The sequence below is a fragment of the Nycticebus coucang genome, chromosome 8 (assembly GCF_027406575.1).
Source record: "Nycticebus coucang isolate mNycCou1 chromosome 8, mNycCou1.pri, whole genome shotgun sequence".
Classification (NCBI taxonomy): Eukaryota; Metazoa; Chordata; class Mammalia; order Primates; family Lorisidae; genus Nycticebus; species Nycticebus coucang.
This window is the reverse complement of record NC_069787.1, coordinates 89,831,105-89,844,595: the sequence shown is the minus strand read 5'-3', so window position 1 is coordinate 89,844,595 and position 13,491 is coordinate 89,831,105. Positions and strand designations below refer to the sequence as shown.

At 38.2% G+C, this 13,491-nt stretch overlaps 1 protein-coding gene and 1 non-coding gene across 2 annotated transcripts in view; one reads left to right on the top strand and one right to left on the bottom strand.

The window, feature by feature from the left end:
- The window catches only part of KIF15 (kinesin family member 15), a 95,899-nt gene that overhangs the window by 69,106 nt on the left and 13,302 nt on the right, over positions 1-13,491 (bottom strand). Inside the window, exons 6-10 of the mRNA XM_053599409.1 lie at positions 11,009-11,106; positions 10,007-10,186; positions 3,515-3,724; positions 661-786; positions 398-520 (exon numbers count right to left, since the gene is read on the bottom strand). Of these exons, the coding sequence (XP_053455384.1) occupies positions 398-520; positions 661-786; positions 3,515-3,724; positions 10,007-10,186; positions 11,009-11,106 (737 nt within the window). The remainder of the gene's footprint in view (positions 1-397; positions 521-660; positions 787-3,514; positions 3,725-10,006; positions 10,187-11,008; positions 11,107-13,491) is intronic.
- LOC128592969 (U6 spliceosomal RNA) lies at positions 11,257-11,361 on the top strand. Its single transcript, XR_008382167.1, has one exon. It is a non-coding gene; the product is annotated as a U6 spliceosomal RNA (small nuclear RNA).

Below are 13,491 nucleotides of genomic sequence, written 5' to 3'. Positions count from 1 at the left end.
AAGACAAAGTTTGTCAATGTTTTCAAATTACTCTCACGTGTACATAGTATTCCCCCTCCATCAAACATGCAGACAGACGCACATACATCTCTGCTGACAGAGATGCTTCAGACAAATTCATTTGGTTTCCAACTCAATTACAAAGTAAAAACTTTGCCTTCCCTTCATATAAAACTACTAAACAATAACAACCATAAGATCTAACCTAGGTAGGTTTTTAATTTCATGTATGATATAAAAGGCTATGAATGATGAAACAGAAATATTGCATACAGTAAAATAACTTTTACAGAGAAATAAATGTTCATGTCAATATTAGAGCAATTACAAATATGGCCGACTGCAACCTTAAATATTTTCTAATTTATTTAATAAAATATACTCAAAAGTATTTTACCTTGTTTTTAATCAGCTTGGCTCTTTGAGCAAAATTAAGTGTTGATAGGGTTTCCCCAAAACACCTAGATCCAGGATGAACATTTGCGATTATGGCTGTTTTGGCGTTACCTCCAAGGGAGTCCTGTTTGATATGAATGGTGCACATTTTCAAGTGAGAACTCACAAGATCTTTTTAAGCAAAGAAAATGTATTCAGGCTGAGAGACTGCCCCACCATGGACCTTAGTGAGCATAACCAAAAGAGCCCAAAGATCTACTTTACCCGTAGTAAGAAGGTAAGTTTAGAGTCTCTGTAGCACACATGTCTCTGTTTTCCATTCCCCACATCGACAAGGGCAGTTATCACTTGGCCCAGGCAGCTCAATGATCGGTTTATGTTACCTGCTTCCTAAGATGTTGGGAATAAGGACAAAATTTAGGTGCATTGGTTATTTTTTGGTGTTTCAAATGAAAATGTATCTAGCTGAGTGACCATTTTGGATGGAAAGGCAAGTCAGGGACAATGTTAATAAAGAACAACTTTTTTTTTTTTTTTTTTGTGGGTTTTGGCCGGGGCTGGGTTTGAACCTGCCACCTTCGGCATATGGGACCGGCGCCCTACCACTTTGAGCCACAGGCGCCGCCCCAGAACAACTAACTTTTAAGCAATGAAAATGTCCTCAACTATCCCCTAACCTTTTCCTATTTGATGTACAGTATAATTTTACTGTTAGAAGACAAACACAAAAATCACGCAAAGAAAAAAATATTAATGCCACATCATGATTGTAATAGTTTAAAGATAACTTTTAGGTAGAGATAAAGACCAGAACAAAATAAAGGGGAAAGGGGAAGGGCATATTTATGCTAAACAGTTTAAGAATATGGTAACTAATAACCCAAAGTCACTGATAAACTTATTACAAGAGAATATTCAGTCTAATTCTGAAAAGGATAATAAAAACCCCTCTAAAGGGCGGCGCCTGTGGCTCAGTCGGTAGGGCGCCGGGCCCCATATACCGAGGGTGGTGGGTTCAAACCCGGCCCCGGCCAAACTGCAACCAAAAAATAGCCGGGCGTTGTGGCGGGCTCCTGTAGTCCCAGCTACTCGGGAGGCTGAGGCAAGAGAATCGCTTAAGCCCAGGAGTTGGAGGTTGCTGTGAGCTGTGTGAGGCCACGGCACTCTACCGAGGGCCATAAAGTGAGACTCTCTCTACAAAAAAAAAAAAAAAACCCTCTAAGACAGTAGTTTAGGGAGAAAAGAAAAATGTTTGGGTTAAATATGTTACATTGGATGCAGGTAGCATATTTTGATAACTGGGTTGTAGTGATAGAAATATTAAAAAAAAAAAAAAAGCGTAGAAGAGTAAAAAGTGCAAGATGTGCTGAATTCAGAGTTACCACTATGTGTTATTATACAGTAATTCAGAAAGGTTGTTTTGTGGCATGGTTGAGAGCACCATCTACAGAGCTGGACTACTTTGGTTTGAATATCAGCTCTACCCTTATTAGCTGTATGATTCTGGAAATTTACTTCAATTTCTTTTTTTTTTTCCATTTATATCTTTTTATTATTGTATTTTTTTTTTTTTATTGTTGGGGATTCATTGAGGGTACAATAAGCCAGGTTACACTGATTGCAATTGTTAGGTAAAGTCCCTCTTGCAATCATGTCTTGCCCCCATAAAGTGTGACACACACCAAGGCCCCACCCACCTCCCTCCGTCCCTCTTTCTGCTTACTTCAATTTCTTAACCTATAAAATAGAAAGGATAGCACCTACTTCTCAGAAGACTAAATGAGTTAATATATGTAAAGCGCTTTACAACAGGATTGGCATATGCTCTTTAAGAAGCTTTTCCTATTTTTATTATGCTGCTTATCTCAATGGAAGCATGAGCTTTAGATTGCCTGAAATTGTCCAAGAGCACAGGAGGCCCAAATTCTCACATTTAATGCAAAAAGCAGCTCTCTTCCTCACCTCTACCAACTCTTCTCCCTTAACCCATGTGTATCTAAAACTATACAAATTTTATTGGCAATTCATGTTACAATATGTACATACATATTGACAATACATACTACATTGAACTAGCTCCTTAATCCTTAACCCTTTGCTCCTAAACTATATTAACAGCATAACTGTCTTTCTCTTTTTTTTTTAATTTTTTTTGTTTTTGTTTGTTTTTTATTTTATTTTATTGGCTTTTTTATTTTATTTCGTTGCTTATTTTTTATTTCTTTACTTTTTTTTTGTTGTTAAGACAGGGTCCCACCCTATGCCCCGTGAGCAACTGCGCCCAGCATAACTGTCTTTCTCATTAGGCTTTCCCCTCTTGAATGTGACAGTGGTGGATCAGATGGTTATGTTTTTATAAAACAGACTTCATGAAAACATTCATTTGCTCAAAATTTTTAAGTGTATCCCAGTGTTTGGTAAGTGGAGTCCAAATGTGGCCTGCCACTCCTGGTCCTTGATGATTGGGACCTACTTGCCTCTCGAGCCAACCAATCCAGTGACCCATGCTGAAATGCTAAATGTCACACTCATTCTGCACCCAAAATAATCCCTGAGATGTCCCCCTTCCCAGCATGTATTCCCTATCCCTCTCCTCCCACCAAAATCCTTTGAAGCAACAACGTAAGAAGTATTTCTTCTCCACACTTCTCTCTCTCCAAGCCATCCATGTCATTCTTCTTCTAACCCCTGCTGCCTGCTGTACATTATCCCCTCTGGCCTAAATTTAAACATTCTTGCCATTGTCAGATTTGCCCTACCCCATTTATGTTTATTGTCCCTATCTCATAACAAAAATCTGTTCCTTTCAGATACAAACAATCTCTCAATTATTTGTAACCCTTACAACTCTCAGTTTGGTACAGTCGTACATGGCTTACTGACAGGGATACCTTTTGAATAATGCATCATTAAACAATATTATCATCGTACAGACATTACAGAGTATACTTACACAAATCTAAATGGTATGGCCTCCTACACATCTAAACTGTGTCTTATGGGACCACCATCATATATACAGTTCTTCCTTGACCTAAATGCTACTATGTGTCACATGGCCAAACTGACTTTTAGGAAGCATTCACGCACAAATTGAAGAGTATAATTTCACTCTTACCTTCAACCTCATCCCTTCTGCATGGGTATCTTTTTGCCTTTCAGATCCTGCTAAATCTACCAGATTGAGCAGGGAGGTCCGTATATTCACAATCTCATTGCTTTTCTCCATGGACTCTATTATAATGGTAAAGACTGCATGAGATCTAGAGGATTCTCTGTTCATTGATGTTGATGCCACACGTCTGTTCCTCCATCCTCCAGACAGCACCTACGCAAAAGGAAAATATGTTAAAAGACGCAACAGTAGGTATACTTAAGACAAAATTAAAACATAAAATAAGCACTTGAAAATCACTTATTTTGGTAAGAAAAATACTAACATACAGCTAATTAATTACTTACTTTCAAAATATTTACACAGAGTATTTTTTCCCCTCTAGAACAGGAGAGAGGAATGCTATGGACTTTCCATTGTTATCCAGCTTTCTAAGAGAAATTATACTATCCTAAGTTCCAAGTGGTATACAACAGACACCAAAATCAGTAGGAAATCTATAGAGTGGTGAGAAGGATTACTGGTTCATCAAGGAACATACACAAGTTTCTTTTTCTCCTTTGAGTTCCCTCTCCATGCTACAGAAAAAGAACAAACAGGAAACCAGAAGGCATAAGATCTTAACTGATTTGGGCACCCTCTATTTGTGTTAATTTCATGTAAATCACAAAACCTCTCCAAACCCCTTTCTTTAACTAGTTATTAGACAATGAAAATGTTAGACAAGAAAAATCTCCTAATTATCTTGAAACCTAAAGTTTCGATGGCTCTTTCAGCCTACGAAGTATTTTCACCCTCTATTTTCTTCTTCTTATTATTATTTTTTTAGACAGAGTCTTACTTCGTTTGAGTGCCATAGCATCATAGCTCACAGCAACCTCAAACTCTTGGGTTCAGGTTATCCTCCTGCCTCAGCCTCCCAAGTAGCTGGCACTATAGGCACCTGTGTGTGCCCGGCCATTTTTTTTTTTCTTTAGAAATGGGGTCTTACTCTTGCTCAGGCTGGTTTCCCCTCTATTTTCTATGACAAGCAGGATACATGAAGGTTTAGACTGCAGGCTCTGGAACCAGATGAACATGAGTTCAAACCTTGATCCATAATTTACTAGGTATGGTCTGGGACCAGTTGAACCTTTTCAGGGCTCAGTCTTCCTATCTATAAAATGGAAATATGGGTACCTACCCCATAGGGCAGGACCAATAGTTTAATATACATATAAATCATCTAGGAATCTTTGATTTTTTTTTGCAGTTTCTGGCCAGGGCTAGGTTTGAACCTGCCACCTCTGGCATATGGGGCCGGCACTCTACTCCTTTGAGCAACAGACGCCACCCCATCTAGGAATCTTGTTAAAATTCTCACTCTAGGGGCAGCACCTGTGGCTCAAGGGGGTAGGGCGCTGTCCCCATATGCCAGAGGTGGCAGATTCAAACCCAGCCCCAGCCAAAAACTGCAAAAAATAAATAAATAATTTTAAAAAAATTCTCACTCTAATTCAGTGTGAATTGGGGCCTGAGATTATGATTTTTTTTTCTTTTTCGAGATAGAGTCTCATTTTGTCACCGTTGGTAGAGTGCCAGTGGTGTCACAGCTCATAGCAACCTCAAACTCTTCGGCTTAAGCGATTTTCTTGCCTCAGCCTCCCAAGTAGCTGGGACTACAGGCACCTGCCACAACGCCCAGCTATTTTTTGGTTGTAGTTGTCATTTTTGTTTGGCAGGCCCAGGCTGGATTCGAATCTGCCAGCTCCGTTGTATGTGGCTGGCTCCCTAGCCATCGAGCTATAGGCACAGAGCCGAGATTCTCCTTTTCTAACAAGCTATTAGGTAACACTGATGTTCTGAGGACTGTATTTTGAGTAGCAAGTTCATAATAAGTACGGAGTAAAATGGAAAAATTAGTATCTTTACTTCAAAGAATATATTCAAATTTAAAGAATGAATACAAAAAAAAAAGTTAACACAGTGCTTCATACCTATACTCAATAAATCTTATAACTGGGCGGTGCCCATAGCTCAGTAGGTAGGGCGCTGGCCACATAACACCGAGGCTGGTGGATTCAAACCTGGCCTGGGCCACCTAAAACAACAATGACAACTGCAACAACAAAAAAATAGCCGGATGTTGTGGTGGGCACCTGTAGTCCCCGCTTCTTGGGAGGCTGAGGCAAGAGAATCACTTAAGGCCAAGAGTTTGAGGTTGCTATTAAGCTGTGATGCCATGGCACTCTACCCAGGGCAACAGCTTGAGCCTCTGTCTCAAAAAATAAAATAAAATAGGGCAGCGCCTGTGGCTCAGTTGGTAAGGCGCCGGCCCCATATACCGAGGGTGGCGGGTTCAAACCCAGCCCCGGCCAAACTACAAGCAAAAAATAGCCGGGCGTTGTGGCGGGCGCCTGTAGTCCCAGCTACTCGGGAGGCTGAGGCAAGAGAATCGCTTAAGCCCAGGAGTTGGAGGTTGCTGTGAGCTGTGTGAGGCCACGGCACTCTACTGAGGGCCATAAAGTGAGACTCTGTCTCTACAAAAAAAAAAATAAATAAATAAATAAAATAAAATAAACATAAATAAATAAATAAATGTTACAACCCTCACTATTAATCAGCCACAGTATAAAACTAAAATTATTTGTATCTTTTATATTTCTTGGATAATACTTTATGCTTCCTTTTCATACCATTAAATACTGTATATTAAATAGTAAGTAAATCATGATACATTCATATCACTATAAAAAATAAAAAAGAGAGTTTTTCAAACATAAGACAAACTCCAAAATAATATTATCTAAAAACACCAAGGTGTTGCGGGAGTGGTGGCTCACGCCTGTAATCCTAGCACTCTGGGAGGCAAAAGTGGGTGGACTGCCTGAGCTCAGGAGTTCGAGACCAGCCTGAGCAAGTGTGAGACCCTATCTCTAAAAAAAATAATAATAATAGCCAGGCATTGTGCTGGGCACCTGTAGTCCCAGCTTTTAGTAGGGAGGCTGGAGGCGAGAAGATTGTTTGAGCCCAATAAACTGAGGTTGCTGTGAGCTATGAGGCCACAGCACTCTACCAAGGGAGATGACGAAGTGAGAATCTGTCTCAAATTAAACAAATAAATAAAAACAAAACCAGAAAGGTATAAAAGTAGCACAGTATGGTATCACTTGTGCAACATAAGGGAGAAAAGTAAACATGAGTATGTTTGCTTGAATGCTTATACAAAAATCAAAACCAAAAATACTTAGCGAATGTTTATGAATTAGAAGAATCAACGTGTTAACATGTCAATTCTACCAAAAAAGATCAAAGACTCAAAGCAATCTCACTCAAAATACTGGCAGCCTTTTTTGTAGAAATTGACAAGCTGGTTGTATATAAACAATAATGCAAAGGACCAAGAATTAACTAAAATGATCATGAAAAAGAACAAAGTTGGAGGACTTACCCTACCTGATTTCAAGATACTACTCAGCAATAAGCTACAAAATTAAAATAGTTTTCTACTGGTGAAAAGAGATAAAATAGATCAACAGGACAGAAAACAGTCATATAAACCCACACACACATGTCAACTGATTTTCATTGAAGGTACAAAGGCAATTCAATGGGACACCCAGGCACCATGACACATGCCTATACTCCAACTGCGTGGGAGTCTGAGGTAGGAGGATTGCTTGAATCCAGGAGTTCAAGGCCAGTCTGGGCAACATAGGGAGACCACTCAACTCAAAAAAGAAAAAAAAATTTTTTTAAGGCAAATCAATGGGAAAAAGAAAAGTTTTTTCTAACAAATCTTGTTGTTAACTGGATCAAAAATAAGAAGGCAAGAAAACAGTACTAAATAAAACAGACAAAAACACCAAGGAAGACAATAAAAACTAGTCCAACAGTATTAACAATCCTATTAATGTAAGTAAATGAGGTATGATACTGTCGAGAATGGTTTTTAACAAAGCAAAATATAACCATGGGGTTCACAAGAAACATCTAAAATATTAAAACACAAAAGGACTTAAGGGAAAACATATACCAGGCAAATCCTAATTGAAAGAATGCTAAGTGGTACATGAGTAATGGATGAAACAGATTTGCAAAGCAAAATATGTTGATATAAAAGAAAAAGGTCAATAAAAAATTACAGATTCAAATCAAAGGAACATATACTAATCTATAATTGTACATGTACCTAATAAAACAGTCAATAGCCGGTCCTCAAATAACATCATTTTGTTCAATGTCATTTTGTAGTGATGCTTACAAGGGGGAAAAAAAATTGATTCTCAGCTGCGGCTACTGTGTGGAATTTGCACATTCTCCCTATGTATGCATGGGTTTCCCCAGGTACTCCAATTTTTCCTTCCACATCCCAAAGATGTGCATGGCATGTCTAAATATCCCCAGTGTGCCAGGTGTTGCAGCTTAATCCCAGAACTTGGGAGGATGAAGCAGAGAAATGCTTGAGGCCAGGAGTTCTAGACCAGCCTGTGTAACATAGTAAGGCCTGGTCACCACAAAAAATGAAAAAAAACTTAATGGGGCATGGTGGTGTGCACCTGTAGTCGTAGCTAACTGGGAGGATGAGGCAGCAGTCAAGGAGTCAAGGTTACAGTGAGCTACAATTATGCCTCTGCACTTCAGCCTGGGTGATAAAGTAAGACCTTGTTTTAAAAAAATAATAAGCAAATAAATAGTATGAGTGAGTGTGGGGTGTGTATGAGTGTGCCCTAAGATGTACTACTGTCCTGTCTAGGGTTAGTTCTTGCTTTCTGAACTGTCAGTATAAGCTCTGGCTATCCCCAACCCTGAACTAGAACAAGCAGGCTAGAAAATAAATACAAATTGTCAAAGAAAAATTCATAAACTATATGATACTCATACAAATGCAGTGAGCCCATCATATTTGTTATTGTTTTGGAACTGCATAATAAAAGTTAGGGCTCATGACAATTTTCATTTTGTAAACTTTTATTCCTTGATTTAACCCACCACTGTTACAACTGCATTCTCACACGTGCACCAAATTCTGGGTAAATAATCATATTACTTGTTTATATTAATCTTTCTCAAATACATAGATCACATTCCAATCCTAGAAGTGTCTTGCATCTTTATTTAGAAGTTTTTGATGTTTTTGTGACCAGAAACATGCCATAGGAATTTAATTTTTTCTTTCTTTTTTTTTTTTTAAAGGAGTCTATAGCCTTAACAGTGGCCACACGCTTGGCACATTGTAAGTGCTTTACAGACATCATCTCACACCTGGAATGCCTAAGTTATCAAGATGTTATAGCTAGCCCAGGTCAGGTTCGAACCCGCCACCCTTGGTGCATATGGCCGGTGCCGTAACCACTGTGCTACAGGCGCCACGCCAGGAATTTAATTCCTATTTCTATCAATTAACCTATGGTAATACTGGTTTTATTACAGTCGTTTTGCTTAAAGCCACAGTTTCCAAGAACTTATTAACAACATTAAAGTGAGAACTTATTATATTTCCATAAGTATACAGATACTAAAATCGACAAAAAATCAAGAAGAAATTAACAAAAGCAACATCTTATTGGGAGACCAATGTATCTTTCTGAACTATCAATAGATTTATAGAGACAAATTAGTAAAATCATAAAACCTTGTATCCAAGGCTATACATTCCTCTCAAGCACATATGGCATATATATAAAAGTTGTGGGGTGGCTCTTGTGGCTGAAGGAGTAGGGCCCCGGCCCCATATATTGGGGGTGGTGGGTTCAAGCCCAGCCCCAGTCAAAACTGCAAAAATAAATAAATAAATAAAATAAAAATCGTGGACCTTGTGTGACTCATAGTGTTTGAGATTTATTGCGACATAATTTATGAATAAAATAACCGATTTTTATATATGTATCATATGTGCTTGATATTTCAGTCTTAAATTGTCTAATGGACTCCTGCAAGTTCATTTTAACATTGTGCTTAGTAACTTACATACACGTGGCAAAGCACCAAATATTACATAATAAACAATTATTTAAAATCAATTGGACAGATCAGATGCCATAAAAATACAAGCAGTACTTTGTAAATTCCTATCAAGAGGTTTGTCCTGAGCTGGATGCTCAATAGAAATTGGCTTTTGACACTTAACAAGCAAGCAAAGGTAGAAAGACAAAGAGAACAGCCAGTTGCTTTAAAGGCTAAATAAAAATTCTTAGGCATGCTTCAAACAGGCAGCTCCCAGGAGGAATCTCTAAAGAAATATGGTCACTAATGAATTGTTACCTTCAGTGTAGTTTTTAAGAGCACCTGATAAGAATGAATAGCACAGAAATAATGCAAAAATCGAGAGGTTCAAAATTCTATTTTAAGGAAAGACCTGTAAAATGTTACCAATATTATTTTTTCTACATGCCTCATGAATGTTCTGTATTATGCCTTTATAACATAATTTTGGCACCTCGATACATCTTTACTGGGATGTTTTCACAGTATGTTTGTTGCTTCCGAATCAAATAAATATTCATAGCAGTGTACCTGATAAGCTTCAGCAGCAGAGGTTATCACCTGCTCCACTGCACCAACAACAAAGACTCCCTTCTTGATGTGTTCTCTTAAGTACAGTCCAGCTGATGCAGAGTCCAATAGGTCAAATATCTGCTCATTATAGATCTCAATAAAAGAACACTTACAAAGGAAACTCTTTCCAGCTCCAGCCTGAAAAAGAGAAGCTTTTTTTTTTTTCAGATACATGATTTTGATGTGTTCATTCCTAGCTTTCATGAGCATGAATCCTGCATTTGCTTCAGAAGATATAAATTGCCTACAGTATTGTCCTTTAACACAATGTAAGATACCCAAAAGTCAGCTAAAAGATCCTAAATAACTAGTTTCAACACATCATGATATTTTAAAGCATCATCAAATTGTGGTCCCAGGAGCCCTAGAAATTTCCAGAAGTGCTTCAGAGCTAACACAGAAAATGGTAATTGAGCAGTCCAGTTGTGCAATTCCATTTTTGTCTTATGTATGAACTTCTTCATAAAGTTTTACTTGAAACAAGTGTTATACTCTTTAAAAGACTGAAAATAATTTATTTTAAAAAACATTCTATAGTTTAGTTTTTTTTTTTTTTTTTGAGACAGTGTCACTTAGTCATCCTCGGTAGAGTGCTGTGGCATTGTAGTTCACAGCAACCTCCAACTCTGGGCTCAAGCAATTCTCTTGCCTTAGGATGTAGGTACAGATGATGGGGCTTAGTGTATCTGTTTTCCTTGGCTGAGACTATCTTTACATTTTCTCACTTGCAAAATATTTTGAGAGCCTAAAAGCTCTATTTCCCTTTCTCATAAACCAGGAATCTGGGTTAAAAGATGATGCATGTCTTATAAACTAAAAAATGAAAATAAAAAATTCAAAATCCTTCATTTTAGCTTAAGAATTGAAAGAATTATACAGTACCATCCATGCCCCTCCATGTATGAGCTAATGTCCACAAAATTAGACATTTTATGGAATCACTTTACAGTTAAGTTTTACCTTCTCTTTTTCACGATCAATTAAGGAAAACAAATATTCAAAACTTCGTGGGATTACTCCTCTCAGATGATGAGAAAAATTATCAGATTCAGACGGTCCTAAAAGAAAGTTAAAAGGAAACAGAAACCTAATGAGTTTTATTCTATTCCAAGCCTTTCAAAAGGGCAACACTAAAAGGCAATTTGTACAGAAATAAAATAAAATACACTGCAAAATCTGTCTCCTACTCGTGCTCCAAACTGTGGTGGTTGCTTTGGCAGTACATACATACTGAAGTTGGAAAGATACGGAGGAGATTAACAAAGCCCCTGTGCAAGGGTGACATGCAGATTTGTGAAGAGTTCCTCAAGGCACCATCATAGAACCTGCCTATCAATGGGACTGAAAAGACCCACAGTAGCCACCAATTTTTAAAAGTAGCTGTTGTTTGATAAACAAACAAATCCATCTAGGTACTAAGCTTGAAATTTTTCCAACTGCCTAGTACCAAAATCAGCAGAAATACCAACTAACTGTACTTTATTTATCGCATATTACATTTGGTCTCAGGATTCATGCTCCACCCTCCATGCCCCATACTGTGTGACCATCAGCTACCTACCAACTCCTTGGTAAGTTTCAGAGTACTCAACTATAAAATGGGGATAACAATAGTAATTTACTACCACACAGGCTTGTTGGAAAGAAGTGAGTGAGAGTATAATGGTAAAAGCACTTAGAGCAGTGTTTTAAATACATTAGTGCTAAAAATTAGGATTAGCTAGTATTTTTCACATCAGGTAGTAAAGTGAAGCTGATAAAAAAAATACTATAAGAATACTATACAAGGCTGCTATGCAGGCAGGAAAATGCAGAGTAGTCCTATCTCTATTTTGTTGCACAGAAGAGAAGACTGAATGGATAAATAGCAGGATTTTTTTTGAGACAGAGTCTCACTATGTTACCCTCAGTAACATCACAGGTCACAGCAACCTCCAACTCTTGCGATTAAGTGATTATCTTGCCTCAGCCTCCAAAGTAGCTGGGACTATAAGTGCCCACCACAACACTAGGCTATTTTTTTGTTGCAGTTGTCGTTGTTTAGCTGGCCCCGGCTGGGCTTGAACCTGCCACCCTTGGTGTATGTGGCTGGTGCCATAACTACTGTGCTACAGGCGCTGAACCTAAATAGCAGGATTTTAATGAATACTAATTCAAAAGATCGCAATATTAACCAGAAAAAAAAAATACACACACGCACATATTTATACATACACATATAGTGGAAAAGCCCTAGAAGGTACTATAAATATTGGTTAAATATGTCTTAGAGACTAAAGAAACTAACAAAATTCTGATATGTGTAAGAATGACACAGAGAATAAATTTTTCAATATTATAGCTGTCATGTAAAAGGCCTTATTGCGCCACACCAGGAATATTTAAAATGGCCCTTGTAAATTGGACTTTAACAAATATATAACACAGGTACACAGTGCTAGTAAATGAACAAAGAGGACAGATAGCTGTAGTCCCAGCTGCTCGGGAGACTGAGGCAAGAGAATCACATAAGCCCAAGAGCTGGAGTTTGCTGTGAGCCGTGTGACGCCACGGCACTCTACCGAGGGCAGTAAAGTGAGACTCTGTCTCTACGAAAAAAAAAAAAAAAAGAGGACAGGTAACATTAGAGTGTACAGATAATTTTACATCATTTTCCTGTTGAATAATATACAAAGATATCCAACATATCCTTAGTTATCTTCAGCATCTCTTGCCTACTCCATTGCAGTAGTTCCTAATCTTCCTCTGGCCCCTCCTAGTCTTTATTCCATTTGACTGCGTGAGTAATCCTTTCAATTATACATAAGATCATGCATTCTTGTTTAAAAAAAAACAAACTCTTACAATGACTTCACATCATACTCACTGCAAAACCCAAAATCCTCACTGGAACCCCTATGATATGGTCCCAGGGTAGAGCTCTAACTTCCTTTTGCTAGCTCCTTATCCTGGAACACTCCACTCTTATAGTACAGGTCCTCTGTTGTTCCTCAACACTCTTGACAGGGCACCCATCTCAGGGCCTTTGCAATTGCTCTCCCTCTGCTTGAGAGATCATTCTTCCTGAAGTCTCATGGTTCATTTTCATTTCACTTAGTAACTCTCTCCACCTACTCAACCTAAAATAGCACGCCCTGGTCTTTTCCATCCCCTATACTGCTTTATTTTTCTTCACAGCACTTACACCTCTGGCGTAATTTCTGGAGGTTTATTTGCTTTTAATGAATGGCACATCCCCTCTGCCTGAGAATATAAGCTCCACCAGAGCCTGGACGTTGCCTTATATTCAAATAGACCAAAGTGCCTTGAAGAGACCCATCATATAATAAGTACAGGTATTCAATCATTCATTTCTTTGTTATTGTTATAACCTCAGAGAGAGAAAGACCTTTCTTAAAACTCACAACGCAGACACTATCCAAAAAGAAAAAAAAAGAAAGGAA